The 24859-nt window shown below is 42.0% G+C and overlaps 1 protein-coding gene across 1 annotated transcript in view; it reads left to right on the top strand.

The window, feature by feature from the left end:
- The window catches only part of LDLRAD4 (low density lipoprotein receptor class A domain containing 4), a 336510-nt gene that overhangs the window by 119726 nt on the left and 191925 nt on the right, over positions 1-24859 (top strand). The window contains exon 3 of the mRNA XM_070747472.1: positions 20539-21027. Within this exon, the coding sequence (XP_070603573.1) occupies positions 20988-21027 (40 nt within the window). The 5' untranslated portion in view covers positions 20539-20987. The remainder of the gene's footprint in view (positions 1-20538; positions 21028-24859) is intronic.

Genomic DNA, 24859 nt, shown 5'->3' with positions numbered 1-24859 from the left:
ATCATAGACATTTACAAGGCAGCTACTTGGTCTTCCTTGTTGCCATTTATCCACGACTATAACCTGGACAGTTATGCTTCAGATGAGGTGTTCTTCAGATGGAGAGTATTTCAGAGGATACATTCCCCCCTGGGGACCTGGGACCAGTGACTCCTGCCCATAGAACCTTATGCTTGGGTATGTCACATGCCTGGGTTCTCCAAGCAGAGCACTGAAGAATTGATGTTGATCTTACCTGAATGTCTTTTGTCAGTGAGAAAAGGAGAATCCAAACATACCCTGTTACACACACTCAGTGAGAAACAGGAGAATCCAAACACACCCTGTTAGCAGCCTGCTCCAGGGGTCCGGAGGTGTTTCCTCTCCCCCATAGCACTGTACAACTTACACTGGATGGCTACATTTCATAGAAAAACTGGACTTCAGCCAAGGAAAGGAGGCATTGCTAAAAGGGAAAAAATATCTACACCCAGTCTCTGGCAAATAGAATTTAGATAGAAGATAGAACCCAACCTATGCTTGGGTTTCCCGCAGTGCCCAAAGTGCACTGAGAAAAGGCTTCAGGTAAGACCAACATCCATTCCCCATTCTTTATTTTATTTCTATACAGTATATGTGCACACACACACACACAAGTTATTGTGTTGAAAGACATGGTATGTTCTGGTTTTAATCTACTGTTGTCCTCTTTAACAGAAAGTGAAAGAAAAATACAGATTTAAGAAACTAAATTATATAATTGAAGAGCAACAGATGGTGAAAAACTGTCTGGAACCTAGGGTTGTTTTTTTTTCATTTCTGAATTTACAAAGTTTGATGTGAAAAAACCCCCATAAAAATTGGATGCATGCCTGCATGTGTATTTAAATGCTTTAAAGAAAGTGAAAAATGTACTCCATCAACTCTCGCCTATCAAGTTAAGCCCCCCATTTCATCAATGTAGGAATCTAAATTAAAATATTCCTGATCATTAACCTCTGGCCTTTGGTGAAACACATGCAACCAAGTGGAGCTCACCAACTCTCTAGGAAATTGTTATTACTACTATCATGCAGATTTATTTTAAGACTGTTTTCTTTACATTCACATTAAATCTGCCTTTCTGTTCTGGAGACCTCACCTACAAAAAGATATTGACAAAATTGAACGGGTCCAAAGACGAGCTACAAGAATGGTGGAAGGTCTTAAGCATAAAACGTATCAGGAAAGACTTAATGAACTCAATCTGTATAGTCTGGAGGACAGAAGGAAAAGGGGGGACATGATCGAAACATTTAAATATGTTAAAGGGTTAAATAAGGTTCAGGAGGGAAGTGTTTTTAATAGGAAAGTGAACACAAGAACAAGGGGACACAATCTGAAGTTAGTTGGGGGAAAGATCAAAAGCAACGTGAGAAAATATTATTTTACTGAAAGAGTAGTAGATCCTTGGAACAAACTTCCAGCAGACGTGGTTGGTAAATCCACAGTAACTGAATTTAAACATGCCTGGGATAAACATATATCCATCCTAAGATAAAACACAGGAAATAGTATAAGGGCAGACTAGATGGACCATGAGGTCTTTTTCTGCCGTCAGTCTTCTATGTTTCTATAAATCCTGAACTTGTGAGAGAAAAACATTGTCCTAAAAACATCTTGTCAACTTTACCAGGTAGATCAGACAGGTCTACCTGACTAGATAACTAATTCTACATTATTGTAAAACAGTTAACAGACTATTGCAAGCCTGAAAATACAATTCTTCCACTGTTTCCTTTACAGTCTGAGAAACTAGGGAGAGTCTCTTTTGAACCTCTTGTCCTGGCTACAATTCAGCTGCTGCTATGATGTTCCTTGTCTGACCATTTCCTAGGCAGCATTTCTTTGTTTCACATATCTTTACATTTCCTTTCACATACTTGAAAAATACTGTCATACACACCCCTCACTCCCAGTTTTTTCAATGTCTCTTCATAAATTTCCAATTTCTTGTTAATATTGTTGTTCTCCAAATCTTATCTATAATATGAATGTTGGTCTGACCAATGTAGAATAAAATGGAACAACTACTCCCTTTAGTTATGAACTATATTTTCTGTGATACAGCATAAAATTGCCTTAATCTTTATTACTGCAGAGGGTAGAAACTGAGGGCTGGACAGTGAGACTGCTTTCAAGTAGCAAGTCTGGTGACCCTGAGGTCAGCTCACCATTGGATTTCTGCCCTATCTCCCTCTGGAGTCCCGAGTACTCTGAGTTTGGTTAATCACTTAGAAACATTTCATTACCCAATGAGTTAACATCAGTGCAAGAGAGTGTATGGTTTGTTTCCTGTTTACTATATATACAATAGTTTTCCCTGCCAACATTGCTGAGGATGTAGCTTTATCCTACTAATTCCTTGATTAGGGTGGTGTTTTCTACTTGATGGTTTGTCTGATGTTAAATCCCTGCTTATCTGGGTGTTGGCTGCTAAAGAGGATATATTTTATTTGTTGTATAGTTTATTTATGTGTCAGTTGATGGCCGATTTGTCTCAATGCCAAGCTTCCAGGAATTCCCTAGTATATATATTTTTTATTTAGCTTAGTATAGGATGCTCACAATTTCCTAATTGAAACTATGATTGAGTCTGTCCAAGCTAAATCCAAAAACATTGGTTACTTGGCTTCATCTCTAAACTTTCCCTTTCCCTCTATAGCCTCATGCAGCTTTGGAGACCTTGGGTGTCTCTAAGGCTTTGTGAGAGCCTAGAGAGCCAAGAAGTACAGTGGTACCTCTATTTACGAACTTAATTTGTTCTGTGAACAGGCTCTTAAGTAGAAAAGTTTGTAAGAAAAAGCATTTTCCCCCGTAGGAATCAATGTAAAAGTAAATAATGTGTGTGATTGGGGAAACCACCGGGAGGGTGGAGGCCCTGTTTCCTCCCAGGAGATTCCTAGAAAGGCCCCACGGAGGCTTCTCCCTGCCTTTTCTGGTTACAGTTTTGGAGGCTCGGGTTTGTAAGTGGAAAATGGTTCTTGAGAAGAGGCAAAAAAATCTTGAACACCCGGTTCTTATCTAGAAAAGTTCGTAAGTAGAGGTGTTTGTAGGTAGAGGTACCACTGTACTATACTGGATTCTCCAGTTCTCCCTATTAGCTCACTAGCTCATTGGTTGTAGGTACCAGCCAAATACACAGAGATGCAGACACATGTACCCTCTACAGAAGTAAAAAGCATTAAGACGAACCTAGAAGAACTGGAAAGAAGTTCTCTCTCTCTCTATATGTGTGTGTGTGTGTAACATATTTTTTTGATAATTAAAAGGATTTTCATTATCAGCAAAAACATGTTTGTTAATACCTTTTCATTATCAACAAAAATATGCTACACATATAAAATATAGTTTGTCGGCTATACATTTTTTAAATCTGCCTTGGATATGGCCCCTGGAGGGGCTGATAGATTTTCATTCTTCCAACATCGATAAAATGAGAACCAAATTGTTGGGAGCAATGTGCTGACTCTGAAAGCACTTAGAGAGGGCTGTAAAGCTCTATAAAGTGGTATATAAGTCTAAGCGTTCTAGCTGTTGCTACCCCCATGGTCACATAATCAGAATTTGAGTGCTAAGCAACCAGCATGTATTTATATTGTTTTCAGCATCCCAGAAGTCATGGGGTGCTCTAATCTTCATTCACGACCTTCCCAGCAAGCTTCCAATAAGGCAAGTCAATGGACAAAGACATTAATTTATTGACTTCATAATTCACTTAATGACTGAAATGATTTGCTTAACTACCATGGCAAAAAAAGATCATAAAATTGGTCATGACTCACTTAACAATGGAAACTCTGGCCCAGTTGTGGCCATAAATTGAAGACAACCTGTATTGATCTTTCAACAGGTATACATTATTCATTCTTTCTTCATTTTTAAATTTGTTTCAAGCAAAATGAATATTTTGGGATTCTAATTTATACTTTATTACTAGAATAAGCAAACACGGGTGCCTAATCAAAACTTCACAAAGTAGAGAGTATGTGAACCTGTGTTGAATTGGAGTTGAAAATATATGTATTCTTGTACACTGTGACATTTAATATACTGTGTGTGTGATCAATTTAATTTAATAGCTTTATATTATAGATGAGTGTCTTATTCTATAATATGATTTAACCTGGGGAGGTAATTGAAATTAGATTTATTTATAGAAAACAACGCCAGTACATTCAATCATTGTTATTCATTTGAATGGTTGTTGATTTTCTTTTAAGATCATTATAATGACATTTATGTCAGGATTTTTGGAGTAGGACCTGATTGTTTCATTGTTGTTAGGATTTGTTTGTGTGAGGTACTTGGCAAAATGCTTTGAAGTATAACTGTGTGTGTAACAAGGGGTCATTAAGCAAGGATTACTTGTATATTTAGCACACTTAAAGAACATCCAAAGTACCTAATAAAATATTTTCCCTTTAAGCAAAATGTGTTGTGAGATACAAGGTTCTAACTATGTTGAACTAATTTCGCAGTTTATTTATAAATGGTGTCATCCAAATATAGGCGAGTTCAGTGAAAACGTATAGGTTTAATAATTATATAAAACTCTAGTGTGCAGTAGTAAGTGGAAGCATTTTCAAAAGGTATTAGTTATCTCTTGTCTTCAGATATGGAAAACTGCTAAGAATGAGAGCACTGTTTTATAATCAAATTCAGTAGGATCACACGGTAGCAGTCATGGGCTCCTACGGGTACGGTCAGGTACGCAGTACCGGTAGCAAAATTTTGATTTTCTTTTTCCTTTTTTCCCTTCTGGGCATTATTTATTATTATTATTTATTAGATTTGTATACCATCCCTCTCCGTAGACTCGGGGCGGCTAACAACAATAACAAAGACAATGTAAGAACAAATCTAATAATTTAAAAAACACTATAAACCCCATTATTAAAAGCAAACATACACACAAACATACCATGTATAAACTATATAGGCCCGGGGGGGATGTCTCAGTTATGCCATGCCTGACGGCAGAGATGGGTCTTAAGAACTTTACGAAAGACAAGGAGGGTGGGGGCAGTTCTAATCTCCGGGGGAGCTGGTTCCAGAGGGTCAGGGCCACCACAGAGAAGGCTCTTCTCCTGGGTCCCGCCAAACGATATTGTTTAGTCGACGGGACCTGGAGAAGGCCAACTCTGTGGGACCTAACCGGTCGCTGGGATTCGTGCGGCAGAAGGCAGTCCCGGAGATATTCTGGTCTGATGCCATGAAGGGCTTTATAGGTCATAACCAACACTTTGAATTGTGACCGGAAATTGATCGGCAACCAATGCAGACTGTGGAGTGTTGGTGTAACATGGGCATATTTTGGGAAGCCCATGATTGCTCTCGCAGCTGCATTCTGCACGGTCTGAAGTTTCCGAACACTTTTCAAAGGTAGCCCCATGTAGAGAGCATTACAGTAGTCGAACCTCGAGGGTATGTTTTTCCTATTGTAGTAAATGAGGTTGAATGTGTATAATTTTAGAGAAGTTTTGCGTGCATGTGTGTACTTACACTATTTATTTATTTATTTATTTATTTATTTATTTATTGATTGATTTATTTATTCCAATACACAATGAGGGTTTTAGTGGGTATACTATACACATAGTAAAATACATGATGAAGGTTATAGAGGAGATACTCTTAGTAAAATATATCTAAGAAAGAATAGAAAAGAAGATATGGTAATAGAACATATCAATGAAAGAATAGAAGAAGAGATATAGGAATAGAAGAAAGGTATAGGAGATATAGGAGAGCAATAGGACAGGGGACGGAAGGCACTCAAGTGCACTTGTACTCGCCCCTTACTGACCTATTAGGAATCTGGATAGGTCAACCATGGATAATCTAAGGGTAAAGTGTTGGGGGTTAGGGGTGGGCTACTGCCTGGATGGGGGGAATGTAGTGGGTTAGCGAAAATGGAGCTCCACCCCAAAGCACCTAATTTGCAATTGAAAGATGTTAAAACAAAATGCATAAGCCACGCCCACAGTGTGGTAGTAAAAAATTTGGTAGCCCATCACGGCACGGTAGGCATGCTGGGTTGGAGGTTAGCAAGCCTGCATTGGGGTGGGGTGAGCTCTCATCCTTAGCTCCCATGGGTAGAAGGGGACTCCAACCTTAAACGCTAGTAGGATTTTGGCCTGGGGTATTTGCCGCATTCGGCATTTGGAACTAGCCCCCAGAAACTCCTCTTGTTTCTGGGACTGGCAGCAAAAGCATCATCTTGCAAATGCCAGAATCCTACTTGAATTTGGGGACTAACTTTTTCATCCAGCCTCCTTGAAAACAAATGCATGGCTTGGCAGAAAAGCACTACCCTACGGAGTGAAATCCACCCATCAGGCAGTGCTTTTGCTCTCAAGGAGGCTGATGAAAATGCCCCTTCCTTTTTCACCTAGCCTCCTTGAAAGCAAAAAAGCACTTCTTGATAGATTGATTCTTCTTGATAGATTGATTCTAAACAGTGTTTTTGCTCTCAGGGAGTTTGAGTAAAAAAGTTTCCTTCCAAAATCCAAGTGGAATTTCCTGCTTGGTTTTCATGATGGACATTGTCTAGCCAGCCTCCAGGAACCAGAGGGAGTCCTCTGGGCAGGCGGCAGGAACTTGCGAACTTCCCTGCCAAATTCCCCATTGACCTTTTGGAGAAGCTAATAGAAAAGATTGCATATGCTGATGTATGCGATGAGTCCCTTTGTCTAGCGCCGTCACAATTTCAACTGTCGCTGAACAAATAATCATTAAGCGAGGACTACTGTAACAGATTCTCCTCTCTTGCACCAGCCATAGCAAATAATTAGGTTGGGGAAAGGATGATTGCCGTAAAAAGGGAAAGAATGATAAAGATGAAGGACAAAAATAATTGATGAAGTTGAAATTGAATGTTTGATAAAGTTTAAGGAAAGAAAAAAGCACAAACATTTCTTCCGAAAAATTATACTTACTGTTGCAGAATTCATTCATTCAAAATGTTATTTTATTTGTTTTATATCCCATCACATAGGAACATAAGAAGAGCCATGCTGAATCAGGCCAAAGCCCATTGAGTCCAGCATTCTGTGTCACACAGTGGCCCACCAATTGTCCTTGGGGCTGTGTACAGGGAAAGCTGCAAGCAGACTGAGCACTGTTCACATTTGTACCTGACAATCCTTAATTTCAGCTATTGAAAAACGTCTTTTCCAATGACAAAATATGTGGCTTTAAAAAGTGACACAACCGTAAATTTTTCCTTTACAAATATTCAGTATCTTTTTTCATCACAAGGGGTTGAAAACAGTATGTTATTATAGAAAAAACACAGCTTTGTAATAGTTCTCAGTCAGTACCTCCAAGAGTTTTGTCAAAAACAAATAAACCTATTTTCAAAAACTATTTGACCTTCTGTCAGAGTAAATAGGAACATAATATGCTGTTAAGACTGTTGATTTGGGTTATGTTAGGCAACAAAATCAATTTTGATAAATCATAAGTTGTTTACGCTAGCCTACCATACACGACATATTCATTGAAATGTTATTTTTGTTTTGCTATTATCATCTCTTCTTCCATCTTCTCTGAGAGCTCTCAATGCCTTCTTCAATAAAATAAATAAATATGAAAAAAATCTGAGAAAGAGCAATGGAAACCAATTCAAATGGAAAAGGAATGATTAAAGAGGAATGTTTTGAATGCAGAAAGAATATAGGCAAATACAACTCTTGAGAAAGTAATTTACTTTGGTTTAATATCCAGACCTTAGAAGCTTCTTTAGGAGAGCTTCTCTTATTGCCTTTTATGTCTGGTCATGGTCATATGAAGACTCTCAGCCAGGCCTCAAGCTTTTTAAGCATTTAATGCTCACAATATCTTAAACTATGCTTGAAAAATCACTCTATCAATGATTGTTTTCCAACACAGAAATAATATAGAGCTAATGTGGTCTATGAGAAAGCAGCCTACTTGCTGCACTTTATATAATTAAACATTCCAGACATTTATTCTGGGCAGCTTACATAGAGCCTAATGCAGTAGTTAAGTAACATAGGTAATTTTACTAATTTGATGATTTGTGGAATGATTGCAGCTGGTGCACAGCTGGGAATCTATGAATTGCTGTGAACCTGGGGACCAGTGAAACAACCTTCCTTCCTTTTCCTGCAATAGTGTCTTTCCTTTGAGGTAGTCATGAAAAGAAGCAACAGCCATGAGTAATAGCACTACTTTTATTGTAATGTTACAATACCAGAATATTGCAAATCTGAACTCCGTCCTCCCTTATTTTTATTCTTCTGAAAACTAAGAATCTTTTGAGACACTTTCTCCACCCAAACCTTCCTTGGACTCAGATTTTGTTTGTCAGACTGTTGTGTAGGTTATGACTGTTCCTCCTGCCTCTTAAGATCATTCCCGCATTCTGTTACATCTGGCCATGGAAGTTTTGAGCCATATTGGTAATTTTCTCAGTGATCCCTCCCAAGATGTTGCCTGTTTTCCTAGATCCATTCTTCAGTTGAAGGGCCTTCTATTCCTCTGATGAAAGTTTACTTCTTCTCTGTGCACATTTTACGTTTTCCTTTAATAATTTACATGGAATAGTTTTTATAACACTTTATGTTTTCTTTGTATCAGAATTAATACTGTATAAATTCCAAATAATGTACTATTTGGGTTTTATTATAATCAAATAAAGCAATATTTTAAAAAGATGGTATTAAGGCAGCTATGCCCCCTCTCCTCCCAACAGGCAAAGTTTATTGGCCACAGTGATCCAGTGAGGGTAGATGAGTGGAAACAGCCCTGACTCTGATTGGGAAGCTCAAATATTGGAAATTAATGAGCAGTCAAGGATTCCAGGATCTGATCTACTTCAATGAAAAGGAATGAGGGGAAGGCATCCAGTAGGCAAATGATTGACTTACTTGCTTGCCCACCAAATCTTCATCTAAGCAGATGACAACCTTCTCTTTCTGAGACTGCTGCAAATTGTTGCTGGCTGTGCTGTTCCTTCAGGGTTTCTTGAAATATGCATGATGAACACACTTTATTTTGAGGGTTTCTTTTTAGTCTGGCAGTGATTTTGGTGACAGTGATGTTATCTGGTTTGGGTAATAATCACGAAGGTCAGAGAGACCAAGGATCCCTTGTTTTAACCCCGAGATATAAATATTCAGTCAGTCAGTCAGTCAGTCAGTCAGTCAGTCAGTCAGTCAGTCAGTCAGTCAGTCAGTCAGTCAGTCAGTCAGTCAGTCAGTCCAATACACAATACACATTGAAGAGAATAGACAGAAAGGATAGAAGAAAAGATATAAAAATAGAGGAGAAGATATATGAAAGCCGCCCCGAGTCTTCGGAGAGGGGCGGCATACAAATCTAAGTAATAAATAAATAAATAAAATAAATAAATGAAAGGAAGAAAAGATAAATGAGATATTGGTACACTTTATTTTGAATGTGTCTGAATCAATAACAATAGAATTAGTGTGGACATGCATTGTAGGGGAACAAATAAATGTTAGCATTGGCTTGTTGCATTTAAAAGAACTTGAAAGATGCATATATTTGTACCATTTTACTATGTAGATTTTGGAAATATTACAGGATAGAGCTGTGATGGCAAACCTATGGCATATCAATCTTGTTTTTCAATGCTGCCAGTACTCAGTTATTAAAGGAAAAAGAAAGTATAAGTTTTGTAAACATTAGTGTTATGATCACCCTGCAGCTGATTGTGTCTGCAGGTTTTTAGACACTGTTTGCTTGTCTGGGTAATGTTCCATTTGCACTTCTTTATTTAGCAGCCAGACGGAAGATGTTGACTGCTAAGACATTGTAAATAAATCAGGTTCATTTGTGCAGCATGGTTTGCTTTGGATACGAAGACCATTCTGCTTTTCCTAGTAACCTGTATAAGAGTCTTAGATTTTTTTTTTGTTGCTCTACATTCATTTGACTCTTAAATAGTTGTGGCAGACACAACATTAACATTACTAACTTATTCATCTTTCCAAGAAGACAGGTTTCTACAGGATTTTTTAAAAGTGGAACCAAACTTTGACCACTGTTATTTCTAAAGATCAACAGTTTATGTAGTAAAACTGCATTTACCAAATTAAGAAGTTAATTCATCTACTAAATATTTGCTGTCCCACCTTGGAGATACTAATCATTGTGGCAAATGAAGCATGTGCTTAACAAAATAGGTAAAAAGGATGTCTACGCACATGCCTTCTCTCACACAAACACATACTTAAGGCTTCCCTAGTCCCTGGTTTCATGGCTTGAATGCTAGCTCATTGCAGAAGAGGCGGAGTAACGACACGACACAAGAGCTGGATTTAAAACTGGGTCATTTTTATTAATTAAATTTGCATAATTTAATTAAATAAATCAGCATAAATTAGCATAATTAAATATAACCCCTAACAAAGGACCCGCAGGGTCAAACAATTGCTTCCGGGGCGGAAAATGACGTCAGAAAAACTTCCGGGGCAACTTATGGGCGTAGCTTCATGCTGATCCAGGTGAGGGACCACGCCCTCACCTGAGACCCTGCCATGCACTTGCATGTGGGAGGTCCCACCTGCTAACCCCTACAAGGCGAATTAAATGGTCGGGACCCAAAGACAGGTTCCCCCCAATAGCTCAGGTCGCTCAAACCACAAGCCCTTGGAGAGAACCTGTCAATCATCCCCAAAGATGCCCAACAGAGAACACGCAGTTGCTAAACCACCACCCAGTTTTCCGCCCCTAACCTGCCATGGAGTGGGGGTCAGATCTCTATCTTGGCCCCCCGACTCCCCCCTCTAACTGCACCAGCTCGCGCAGTGATCGCTGCAGGTCCTGTAAGAAGATGGTGTTCCCTTGTTCTGACAGGTGAACACCGTCAGCCTGGTAAAGCCATGGCTGATCTATGGTGATGTGGGAATGGGCCACTACAACCCAACCTAATTCCCTGACTGCCTTACCCAGGGCCTTATTAGCTCTCCGTCTAACCCGGTGAATGGCCCTAAGGGAAATGGTGACCCACAAATGATCCTCGGGAGGATCTGAGACCACACCACTTGCGCGGTGGGCCACACAGTGCGAAGCCACCGCAGGTCTTCGCGAGCCTGGAAGATCAAGGACCGACCTCCAAGCATGCACAGGTCATTGCCACCGAGGTGCAAGACCAGCCACCTGGGCGCAGCAATGGGATGCCGCCCTCCCAGTACCACCTGGGCGCAGCAATGTGATGCTGCCCTCCCAGCACCTCCTGGGCGCAGCAATGTGATGCCGCCCTCCCAGGACCACCTGGGCGCAGCAATGTGATGCCACCCTCCCAGCACCTCCTGGGCGCAGCAATGCGATGCCGCCCTCCCAGGACCACCTGGGCGCAGCAATGGGATGCCGCCCTCCCAGTACCACCTGGGCGCAGCAATGGGATGCTGCCCTCCCAGGACCACCTGGGCGCAGCAATGGGATGCCGCCCTCCCAGGACCACCTGGGCGCAGCAATGGGATGCCGCCCTCCCAGCACCACCTGGGCGCAGCAATGGGATGCCGCCCTCCCAGCACCACCTGGGCGCAGCAATGGGATGTCGCCCTCCCAGGACCACCTGGGCGCAGCAATGGGATGCCTCCCTCCCAGCACCACCTGGGCGCAGCAATGTGATGCCGCCCTCCCAGCACCACCTGGGCGCAGCAATGGGATGCCGCCCTCCCAGGCCCACCTGGGCGCAGCAATGGGATGCTGCCCTCCCAGCACCACCTGGGCGCAGCAATGGGATGCCACCCTCCCAGGACCACCTGGGCGCAACAATGGGATGCCGCCCTCCCAGCAGTAGCGGTAGAGAACCTTTCCCACCGCACACCTCTTCTCCCCAGCCAGCCGACGTTGACCCATCCGCCCAATGACAGTTGAGTCCCCCCGGCGGTTCTTGTTGCTGAGCGGTCGGCCCAAAATCACGCTGTGACCCCAAAGCAACACCGTCGGTCTCGTACTGGCAGGGCTGAATAGAAGAGGGCCAAAAGAGGTGAACCTAGCCTAAGATCTTACCCTGTACCCTCAGCCAGCCGTTCGTACCCTAAACAGGCCGCTGACTGCCAGCGGCCGATTTCCCGAATCCTCCGTATCGAGAAACCCCTAATTGCCACACTAGTGGCGGCGCCGACACAGAACAATGTGTTCCACAGCCAGCGGGATCAATGCCTAGCTTGGCCAGAACCCTGTGCACTAGAACCCAGCTGACTAAATCAACGAACCGGAAGGCACGGAGCGACCTGTCAGCCTGCCAGGAGGCCATAGCCTCGCTGACCCGCAAGGCCTCAAAACATGACAGAAGCCGCTGCCCAAAAGAGACGGGCCTCACACAGAGAGGCACACAGACTGTCCAAAGCTTGAGCAATAAGTGACAGCTGCTGCACCGTCAGAGCCTGGCGACTATCCAAAAAGGGAGTCCCCTGTCGCTCCCATACCTAGCCTTCCCAAAGCTTCTTACCTACGTGCTAACATGCCCTCAAGGTGCTTAGTGCTACCGAGAGGGCCACGGCCCTGTTGGCTACAGTCCTCCACTGCCCGAGGGCCCACCCAGGCTCCAAGGTGGTCGGGGAAGGCTTCTGGTGACGCGCGAGCCCATGTAGCCAGGGTCCGAAACCTGGACAACTGACCCCGGGACAAGGTGTCAGCAATCCTGTTGTCTTGACCATGAACATGTCGAGCCATAAACAGGGCATTCAGGGACAAGGACCTGTGCACGAAATGGCGGACAAGCCACATGACCCTGTCATTTTTAGAGGACAGGGCATTCACAACATGGACAACTGCCAAGTTGTCACACCAGAAGTGCACAGTCCTGTCCCTAAACTGCTCTCCCCACAGCTCTAAAGCTACTATCAGTGGGAAGAGCTCCAAAAAGGTCAAATCCTTGACTAAGGGAGAGGCCCTCCATTCCGGAGGCCACATGGATTAAAGTGGGCCAGAAAGCCCTGCCATACGCACAGGTCATCCTTGACCCCAGCGCTCAGGCGGGTACGATGATGGGGCAAACGAAGCCCCTTCATTGTAGAGTATACTCTCCGGGCGAAGGCCCTGCCGGGGGCTATTACCCGACAGGCGAAGTTAAGAAGCCCGGCGAGTTCCTGTAGCTGATAAAGGGTTACCTTCCGACTAGCTAACACCATGTCAAGCTTGCTCTGAATCTTGAGCAGCTTGTCTGGAGGCAATCTGTAAGATTGCCCCTCCAAATCCAATTCGATACCCAGACAAGTAATCCTGGTAGCAGGGCCCTCAGTCTTCTCCGGGGCCAACGGGACCCCCAATTGAGCACAAAGGGCTTCAAACGATCGCATCAGGGCAAAACATTGCTCCGAATGCGCAGGCCCCGCTAGCAGGAAATCATCGAGGTAGTGAATGACCGAGACCAGACCAGTGCGCCTCCTGAGCACCCACTCCAAAAAGGTACTAAAATTCTCAAAAAGAGAACAAGATATGGAGCATCCCATCGGCAATGCTCCATCCACGTAAAAGCCCCCCTTGAAGTGGAAGCCCAGGAGCTCGAAATCATCTGGGTGTATGGGGAGGAGCCGGAATGCCGACTTAATGTCACATTTACCCATAAGGGCTCCAACCCCACACTTCCTCACCATACCTACCGCCATGTCAAAAGACGCGTAGCGGACAGAACAAAGTTCATCAGGAATGAAATCATTCACTGATTCACCTTTTGGAAAGGACAGGTGGTGAATCAACCTAAATTCACCACTAGCCTTTTTTGGGGACCACCCCTAAAGGGGAAACCCGAAGAGTCGGCGAGGGCGGGCACGGGAAAGGTCCCAGTACCCTGCCCTCGGCCACCTCCTTCTGGATTCTGGCTCTAACCAATTTAAGGTTGTCAGACATGAAGGCGTTCCGGACCACAAATCGGGGACAACCATATCCCAGGGGAGTGTGGGATCGAACGCTACCCTCATTCTAAAAGCCTTGTCATAGTGACGCCAAATCGTGCCCTTGTACTCAAAATGAGCACGGGCAATCAAATCGATATATTTAAACATCGAGGCGGCCCTAGCGGGCTCCCTCTGAATCACTATGGAAGCGGAAGTCAGATAAGCATACAGCCAAGAGCTGAAGCATCTGCTAACCTTAACCTTCTTAGGCTTGTCCACCTGCACCTTCCCCTCTTTCTCTTTCTTGGGGACTTCTCTGTTAAGGAGGGAGAATAGATCAATATATTCCCCCTTCCAGATACTTTCCCTGACAGAGGGATGGAGGTGAAATCCCAGAGGCGTGGAGGGCAGCCCCCAAGGGATAGCACCTGACCTAATGCTGGCCGAAGGATCCCAGGCTGTGGCCACCCTCGTCCCCCCCAGACCCCGCCCCCCAGCACAGAGGCTGTCGAGGGGGTCTGAACCACTGCAGTAACAGTGGGGGGAGCCCAAACCTGGTTACAAGTGACAGCTGCACTACCCAATGTGTTGACCCCCCTCCCAGAACCCGGGGGGACAATGGCCTGACCAGGCAAAGGGAGGAGCAGTGGAAATGTGGGGTGTGGTGCGATCTCACCTGCCCCCATTGGGGTAGAAGCCATCCAAGAGGGCCCAGCTCCTACTGAGCTAGGCGACTGTCATCTGCCCGGTCTGGGCCGCTGGTTTACCTGGTGGTCTGCCGAGAGCCGCTGGGGCTGCTGGGGTGGCACCCCCTGGCCCATACACTGACCCCCAATGGGCATCCATGTCAACCAGCCTCTCGATGATCCTAGACCAGGAATGAGCAGGCATATTAGCATCGGTACCCTGGGGACCTCTTCTCTCCCTCCTCCCTCCCTCCTGACCCCTGTTTGGGAGTCTTCCTGCACCAACCGTGCCCTGGCAGAAGGCCTTAAGGCCTTCTTAGGCCGGGCCATAGCCTCAACTGATTGTGCAGGAGGCTTCTACCTTTTAGGAGCCATCAGGTTAGAAATAAATGTTAAATTAAAGTCCAATTAAACCAATTGGTCTAATACCAAATGAGATTTGTGGGAGGGAAAGGATTCCCCTGAAGCCACCAGGCCTGATGGCCCAAAGGCTCCACCAGGCCCACTAGGCCGCTCCCCCCTGGACCCAAGCCTGCCCCAAGGGTGCCTCGAAAACCCCCGGAAGGGAAGGCCCAGCCCCAGGAAAATTCCCCCCCTTGGCCCAAGGGGAAGAATCCCAAGCTCTCTGCCCCAATACAAAACCAGCAGAGCCTCTGATGAGGCCTCCTCCACCAAAATGGCAGATGCCACGAGGCCACCTAAAATGGCCTCTGTCAGCAGAGAGAAGCCCAGCCGGGTGTTCGCTGCTGAGTCCAGTGCGAAAAGGAGGTTTTCTAGCCTGCCCAGCCCTTTTATAGGGCTGGCAGGTTCCGCGCTGGACTCATCATCAGGCAGGCCGAAGCCTCCTGATGATGCATTTCCAAGATGGTGGCTGCCAGAGATCGTGTCTCCTGGCCCTGCCGCAAAAACTGCCGGGGATGAAGACACCGACAGATATTTTCAGACAAACAGCCTTCCCAATTGTGTTCAAATGATACAGCCATCCTCCCCAACCACCATATAATTACTGCAGACCAAATACTGCAACCATTTCGGCCTTGTTCTGGACTTGATCCTGGGGTAGGGTTTTTTTTCCCCCCAATCAGAGCTCAAAACCCCCTTCACTGGGATTTGCTCCAGCAAATCCTGCCTTGTAAGGCAGAAGTCACTTTAAATGTGAGCAAAGTCTCGCCCCTGGGCCTAAGAGGCAGAAGGCCTCAACTAGGCCTGCAAGGCTGCACCCTCCCCCCCCCCGGCACCAGGCCACCCCAGGCCGAAATGGGGGAAAAAAACCCCAGAGGGGAAAGGCAACCGCCCAGGAAAATCCCCCCCCCCTGTATTCCAGGGAGGTCCCCAATCCCTCCGCCCCCACCACGACCCCCAAACCAGGCCTCCACATTGCAGCCTCCAAAATGGCTGACGCCACGAGGCTGTCTTTCAGGATGGCCGAGGGTGAAGAGCGAACCCCAGCTGGGTGTTCGCTCTGTCGTCGTCAGGGCGAAAAGGAGGCCCAAAGCCTGCACAGCCCTTTTATAGGGCTGGCAGGCTCCGCCCCCGACGACATCATCGGCTATGGCTGATGCTTCTAGAAATGTCCGAGATCTTGCGAAATCACGCGAGATCTTGGCCCCAAGATGGCGGCTACACCGAAGGGCCGTGTCTCCCTGGCCCTGCAGCAAATCCGGGCCGGGGTGTGAAGCACCGGCTGTGCATTCTTGAATCTTTACATGTGGATTGGCAGCACCAGAAATTAGTGTGATTGTGTGCTTGAGATTTCTCTGAGAATTTATTCTCAATAATTTTTTAAAATATCAAGGACCTTAAATCATTCTGCCCCCCACCCCCAGGCTGCTTTGCATTTTTTTGTGTTCTGAATTTAGAAAATTCATTTTAGTTGAGCCCCTGGGGATTAAAATATTGTTTGACCTGCTATTAAAATGTTACAAAACCTCATACTGTATAAAGTTCACTTTCTCCAGCAGGAACCAAGATTTTAAACTGGCATGTCTCTTTACTTTTCTCTCAACACTTTCAAGTTAAGATTCGGACTTCAATCAGAATCCAAAGAAATAGATGGAGGAAAAATACTTGTTTACATTTGGTTTCAGGTTAAAAATGGTTGGGAAAGAAGAGGCATAATCCTTCACTTCCAACAATCAGCAATTTTTGTTAGGTCAGTTTGCATAGTGGCACATCAGCGTTCTTGAATATGGGCAGTGTTTGTTGTTTCTGATAGTGACATTGTTTCAGTCTAGAAGTTCTTATGAACCTGCCAATTTAAAAAAAATTGCATTCCTGGGTGTTGTTGGTTTAGGATTATTTATTTCTTGGTCCCTGTTTATAAAGCCAAAGTCTGCTTCCAAGTTTTGATTCCTAAAATGTTCTAAAGCATCTTGGCAGTACATCTGCAAATCAATACACTTTTCACAACAGTTATAATAGCAAGTGAATTTACTGTTGAGAGGAAGACTTTTATTTTCTCACATTCAAACTATTATAAGTGCTGAGGAAATGTAATACACTTAAAATAGAAATAGTAGCTCAAGAAAAGAATTGAATGTCAGATGGAAGGTACACTTATATTTACTAGGTAGATTGTCCAGAATATTTTGGTGCTTCAGACCAAAATATCAGAGCTGTCCAAAATTATATCTTCTCCAGCAAGGTTACAAATGTTGAGAATTTTAGTCCCAAAAAGCACCAGTGCAGAAGTTTTGGAAAACTTAGATAATCACCGTTATTTACCATTCATATGAGATAAAGCTATGCAAATCCTTAGAAAGATATGTTTTGGAATGTACAAAGTTTGCACACTGCATATTTTCTCTAGAGTCCAGTGATTCCCAAACTTGGCAACTTTAAGAGTTGTGGACTTCAACTCCCAGAATTCTGGGAGTTGAAGTCTACAAGTCTTAAAGTTGCCAGGTTTGGGAACCATTGCACCAGTGGTTCCCAATATGGATTTTTAATGGGGGAAATTGGAACCTTGTTTAAACTTTTTGAATAGTAAGAATTATAGGAGGGGGAGCCTTCAGGATTTTAGAGATGCTTAGGTGGGGCATAGCCAAAAAAAAAGGTTGATAACCATTGCTCTAGACTCATATGATTGCTTTGAAAGCTACTTCTGTTTCCTGGTGGTTGGGCATACGTGGCCACTTTAGTGATTTTCCTTTATTTCGCTTAACAAGTTTTTGCTTAACCCATTGCTCTTGCTTTCTGTATTGAATCCAGGCGGGATTGAGCAAATGATTCACCACATACATTGCTTATGTATTGTTACTGTATATTAGTAGTCTAGCTCTAATGTTACATAATTTAAAAATTAATATTTAACTTGTTCAATTTAGGGATAGCTTGACTCCAATCGGGGATGGGTAGTGCACAATTAAACCAATGTTTGTGTGTATGTTTGGTTTTTTATAATAAGGGTTTTTAGTTGTTTTATTAAATTGGATTGTTACATGTTGTTTTACCATTGTTGTTAGCCGCCCCGAGTCTGCGAAGAGGGGGGGCATACAAATCCAATCAATCAATCAATCAATCAATCAATCAATCAACAAACAAACAAACAAACAAACAAACAAACAAAATCAGGAAACAATAATTATGAAAGTTTAAAAGAATAAACAACAAAAACCAATAGCGTATCTGGTTAACTGCACCCATGCACAATCTAGCAGGGATCCCAGTTACCTAAAATCCATAGCTTAAGAATAGGTTTTCTGAAATTTGTTTATTTATTTATTTATTCGATTTTTATGCCGCCCTTCTCCTTAGACTCAGGGAGGCTTACAATATGTTAGCAATAGCACTTTTTAACAGAGCCAGCATATTGCCCCCACAATCCGGGTCCTCATTTTACCTACCTTGGAAGGATGGAAGGCTGAGTCAACCCTGAGCCGGTGATGAGATTTGAACCGCTGACCTACAGATCTACAGTCAGTTTCAGTGGCCTGTAGTATAGCACTCTACCTGCTGCGCCACCCCGGCTCTTATATCAGAAATATCAGAAAGGAGGGAATGGTGTATTTTGGAAGAATCTCATTCCATATGACAGAGCTGTTACAGAGAAGACCTGCTTCTGGGATTTTGATAGGTGACATTGATATGTGAAAGATTGTGCCATCTTTCTTGGATTGAACCAATTGGATTGTAATGGTATCTTGTAGCAAACTTCTCAGAAGGAATTCTTCCTAATTTTGGGGGATATAAAGGTGATGAGGGAGAAATGTACTTTCAAATTTATCCTGTTAATGTAATCTTATAATAAAGTATAATTAGTTCACCTGGGCATGCAACCTGTCTGGAGTTCCTCTCAATAACTAAGGGGTTACCATAAAGAGAAGAGTGTCCACCCATTCTCCAAAGCACTTGAGGGCAAGACAAGAAACAATGGATAGAAATTAATCAAGAAGAGACCCAACCTAGAACTAAGAAGGAATTTCCCAGCACTTAGAACAATTAATCAATGAAATATTTCCAGAAGTTGTTGATGCTCCAATACTGGAAGTTTTTAAAAAGAGATAGGACAACTGAAGATTAGTCTGAAATGGTATAGGGCAGTGATGGCAAAACTTTTTATCCTCGTGTGCCGAAAGAGTGCGCGCGTGTGCTATCGTGCATGCATGGGTGCCCACACCCATAATTCAATGTCTGAGGAGGGTGAAAACATCTTCTCCTACCTCCCGAGAGGTCCTCTGGAGGCCAGAAACAGCCTGTTTCCCCACTTCTGGTAGGCCTAGTAGGCTTGTGTTTCACCCTTCCCAGGCTCCAAAGGCTTCCCTGGAGCTGGGGGAAAGGTAAAAATGCCCTCTCCCATTCCATGGAGGTTCTCTGGAAGCCAAAAATGCCCTCTGTGTGAGCCAAAAATCAGCTGGCCAGCACACACATGCACATTGGAGCTGAGCTAGGGCAACGGCTCGCATGCCAGCAGTTATGACTCCAAGTACCACCTGTGGCACCCATGCCATAGGTTCGCCATCACTGGTATAGGGTCTCCTGCTTGAGCAGGGGATTGTACTACAAGATCTGATCTCCAAGGTCCTTTCCAATGCTTTTTTTTTGAATATATATTTATTGATTTTTTTGAATATTTACACTTTTATGTTTATAGGTGGGTCAACATCCATATATTTACATTCATTCCAATGCATTTATTCTGTCATTCTATTATTCAAGTGAAATGGGCTGATTTTGTGGAAGATAAGGTGTCCCTCAAAAAACCAGGCACAACGCCTTGCAATGATGTTATGTAGGAGTACCAACATTGTCCATGCCACTAAATTCTGAACTGGTTGAAGCTTTCAAGTGGTATTGAAGAATAGCCCATACAGAATACATTGCAGTTTTAAATCTGAGATGTACTATAAAATAATAAATATTATAACACAAGATGATGATGATGTTATCCATTCTGTAATGTCCACATTTTTTTAAAAAAATTGCTTAGCAAAAAATATTCATAGTGAATATCTTTACTAATATTGTTTTTGATAGTTGGCTTTGAATTGATCTTTTAGGAAAACATTTGAAATTTCAGCTATGTTATATGTACATAATCTAAGGTTTTATCTCAAAAGGTAAATGTTGAAAGCACAATGTCATATCCAACTTCCTGTTTTTTAATGCTTTCATAAAGATCTGATAAAATGATAATTACCTCTTAGAACTGAAGGTCTTGATTTTTTTACTTTTCCCTATTAACTGCAATTTTGTTATTGTGCAGCTGCCCCATTTTGCTAAATGCGGCTTTTGAAATGTAAATCATATCATGTTCTAAAATGCATTATTGACATCATTCAAGACTGTCTTTGCATTTCAAAGGCATATGCAATCATACTTAGATCTCAACAAAATTCTAACAAATCCCTATTAATGTGTATAATCAGTTCCTGCTAAATGGGGATGTGTGAGTGTGTGAGTGTATGTTTGTATATGCATGCTAGTGCTTTTATTCAGTGAACGTAGATCTTGCCATACATCATCTTGAAACATCTTTCTTTTCAATTTCTTAGCGTGCACAAGTGAACTGTGAAGCTCAAAGCGATCACCACAAAAGGAGTGAAGAATACCTCTGGCTGACTCTAAGCAAAATGAGCACGCAAACAAGCGATAGAACCCTATGATGTCCTCCAAGCAGAGACTTGGACTAAATGTTGAACTTCTTTTTATGCATGGAATGGCTGCTATCTTCTTCACAAATACAATGGCTATAAGTCTTTGTCAAGACGGTTGAGGCACTTCACTTGCACTAGCTATTTGAATTTGAGACACCTCCTATTTTCCCTAGGTCTTAAAGGACCTGAGAACAGGTGGGAATCGAGGGATGTTAAATGCTGGATTGGGATAAAAAAATGGACACTCACATGTGAAGATGGAAGTAACTTGATCCCTCCAACTGCATAAACTGCCTCTGGAAAGGAAAGGTTAAGATTGGAGTCACAAGCTTTAGTGGGAGAGCAGTATGCAGGAAGCTGGTTTTCAGGCCACAAATGCTTTCACAGGTAAGGATTTTGTTGTACTAAAATATAATCTTCTGATTCCATCTGATGTAAGGATTTGAGATATACAAATCAAAGCCTTGCATTCTTAAAGTTTATTACAGTTGTACATCAACAGATGTTTTTATTGATATCCTTCTGATGAAGAGAATCAGAGTAATATCCACCTAGAGAAGTATTATTAAATATTTCAGTTAGTTTTCATTCAGTGCTAGGCATGAAACATGATAGAAGCTACAAAGTTTTATATGGATTTCCAAAATAGTATGTGGTGAATTAGTTTTTCAAATATAAAAATGCTAGATAGCCTTGTATAGCTGCATGCTGTTTTTGATTTATATCAATTGTGTTAAATTTAATATACCTGCTTTTGAAAAACTGGAATATGCCTCACCAAGGACCTTTCAGCCTTTACTTTTTGGTCAGAAAATCTTGGGACATCATGAGCAACAGTAAGTGGTGACTCTAACAGAAGTTATTTGTAAAAACATAGTGACCATACAATGTAACACTAATCAGGCCAATTTTTTTCATATGTGAGTGAACTTGGCAATTTAAATCAATAAGTTGGATGTGTTTTGTTTTTGGGAACCCTACAATAAAAAGAAATAAATATATTTCAATAAATAGAACTATCTATACAATAAAAAGAAATAAATATGCATTCATTTTTTTACAGCTTGATTTAGTGAAATTCTAAAAGATTTATTTATTTTATTTATTTATTTATTTTATTTATTAGATTTGTATGCCGCCCCTGTCCGAAGACTCGGGGCAGCTAACAACAATGAAAAGACAATGAAAACAAATCTAATATTAAAAATAATCTAAAAAATCCCAATTTAAAGAACCATTCATACATACAAGCATACCATGTATAATAATCTACCAAAGGACATTTAGACACATTCTTGTAGCACTATTGTATAGTTTAATGATTTAGCTGTTTCTGTTGGCAGAAATTAGAGGCGGTAGGTCGATGGAATTTGTCATCCTGTGGAGTTAACTGAGTGATCTGATTCTCTAAGGGTCCAATCCAGATTATTGGATTACTGTGCAAAATTCCAGTGAAGCTGATGGGACATTGATTTGAATACAGACTAAAGCTTCTTAAATTAATCTGAATCCTAGCAATTAAAAATAACGAAGTGGGCTTTAATCCAACTCATCCTAAACTGTCCCACTGAAATTTTGGAATGTCTGTTATAATGCTTATGTCAAGGATTTTTATAAGAAGATCTCAGCTGCAAATGTCTTCTATGTAATAGGACGCTGCCTTAAGACATTTCCAATCTTTTTATGCTTCCTCCAGGGCTGCAATCTGTTTCTGATCCAGGTGATTAGGAAAAGAAAACCTTCTGAAATATGCACAGAAAGCTTACATGCATATGCCAATAACTTGCAACAGTTCAAAATTATCAGTGGGAGTTGATATAACTAAGATTATGCTGTGTCAAATAGAAATCATATGAAATATATCTTAAAGAAAATGACTGAAAATTGCTCAATAGATCAAAATATTTTTTCCATATTCATATCCATAAAGCATTGTGTGCGATTAGAGACATTTCTGACTGTTAGGCAAAATATATATCCCCAAAGTCTGTTTCTGTTTAATATGGCATAGATAGTCCTCTACTTACAACCACAGTTGAGCCCAAAATGTTGATTGCTAAGCAAGACAATTACCACGAGTGGGTTTTGCCACTTCTTCCAACCTTTCTTGCCACAGTTGTTAAGTGACACGGTTGTTAAGTGAACCTGCCTTCCCCATTGACTTTGCTTGTCAGAAGATCACAAAAGGAAACCACATGATCCTGGGACATTGTAGCTGTCATAAATACATGCTAGCTGCCAAGCATCCAATTTTGTTCCTATGTCCATGAGGATGCTACAATGGTTATAGGTGTAAAAACTGGTAATGTCACTTTTTTCAGCACCACTGTAACATTGAACAGTCACCAAAAAATGCTTGTAAATTGAGGACTACCTGTACTTTCCTTCTTACAAATAAGAAACCAGTCTAGAAATGGAATAACAAATTATTTAGAACATAGATGAAGATTACAAGATAAAGATGTCCTTAAAAAAATGGAGTTGAAACCAAAGCCATGAAGTTCCTTTGGTAGGGTTATGGAAGTGGTGTGCCTTTGCCTTTTTACTGGATTGCGTAATGCCCTTTCAGTATAGTCAATTGTCTTAGAATTGTTAAACAATCCCACTTTCCAAATACCATCTATCTGTATTCAATCAGAAGCACCTACTAAGCTAATGGAAGGGTGCTTCTCGATTGAAAGGATTGGCCAGTGACAAGACTGTTTCCCAGGGGACCCCGATTGCCAAAAGTAATGAAAGCTTTGGAGGGGCTCCTTTTCATGCCCTCCTTTCCAAGTACTAAACACGAGTAACCCTGCTTACTTTCCAAAATAACTCAAGATCAGTTAATTGGTGCTGTGTTGAGAAGCAATATAATCTAATTTACTTTTATATGCTTCCTCAATATAATTTTATATTTAGGTTGATTCTTTCTTTCTTTCTTTCTTTCTTTCTTTCTTTCTTTCTTTCTTTCTTTCTTTCTTTCTTTCTTTCTTTCTTTCTTTCTTTATTCATTCATTCATTCATTCATTCATTCATTCGATTTGTATGCCGCCCCTCTCCGTAGACTCGGGGCGGCTAACAACAATAATAAAACAACATATAACAAATCTAATATTTAAAATAACTAAAAACCCTTATTAAAAACCAAACATGCACACAAATATACCATACATAAATTGTATAGGCCTGGGGGGAAGAAATATCTCAATTTCCCCATGCCTGACAATAGAGGTGGGTTTTAAGGAGCTTACAAAAGGCAAGGAGGGTGGGGGCAATTCTGATCTCTGGGGGGAGCTGGTTCCAGAGGGTCGGGGCCACCATAGAGAAGGCTCTTCCCCTGGGTCCTGCCAAACGACATTGTTTGGTCGACGGGACCCAGAGAAGGCCGACTCTGTGGGACCTAACTGGTCGCTGGGATTCATGCGGCAGAAGGCGGTCTCGGAGATATTCTGGTCCAATGCCAGAATAGCTTTTTAAATTGTAAATTTAGTCTCTTGACTAAATAATAAAAATTTAAAACAAGTAGAAAAGATTATGCCTTTGTTATGTCATACATTTTTATTATTTCTGCTATTACTTATACATCACTTCTATATTGTGTAACATAACATAAGGTTATGTAATATTTTGTACTAAGGGTTGTTACTTCATTATCTGAACTTTATTTCACTTCCTACACATTCAAGAAAAGAAAAGAGAATTGCAAATATAACCCTTTAACTAGTAAAGCTGTAGTCTTCAGAAGTGTATTTTAAAACTACATTAGAATATTATTTTGAATTTTAATGTTCCTTCACTATGAAGACTTCCACAATAGTTTGTATCATTTTAGAGACACAATATTTTTAAAGCTTTATTTATTTATTTTATTTTATTTATTATTTAGATTTGTATGCCGCCCCTCTCCGAAGACTCGGGGCGGCTCACAACAAGATATAACAAATCATAAATAATTCAAATAACTTTAAAATATTTAAAGATTTTAAAAAAAACCCCATATACTAACATACACACACACAAGCATACCATGTATAAAATTGAACAAGCCCGGGGGAGGTGTTTCAATTCCCCCATGCCTGACGGCAAAGGTGGGTTTTAAGGAGTTTACGGAAGGCAGGAAGAGTAGGGGCAGTTCTAATCTCTGGGGGAATATTAATTAGAAAGCTATAATTATTCACCCTGATCTAAATTATTCACCCTGATCTAAATAGCTAAGTAGCATAAAACTCACCAGGCA

This window comes from Erythrolamprus reginae, chromosome 3, assembly GCF_031021105.1.
Source record: "Erythrolamprus reginae isolate rEryReg1 chromosome 3, rEryReg1.hap1, whole genome shotgun sequence".
Taxonomy (NCBI): domain Eukaryota; kingdom Metazoa; phylum Chordata; class Lepidosauria; order Squamata; family Dipsadidae; genus Erythrolamprus; species Erythrolamprus reginae.
The sequence above is the reverse complement of the archived record's forward strand: the minus strand, read 5'-3'. Positions and strand labels throughout refer to the sequence as shown.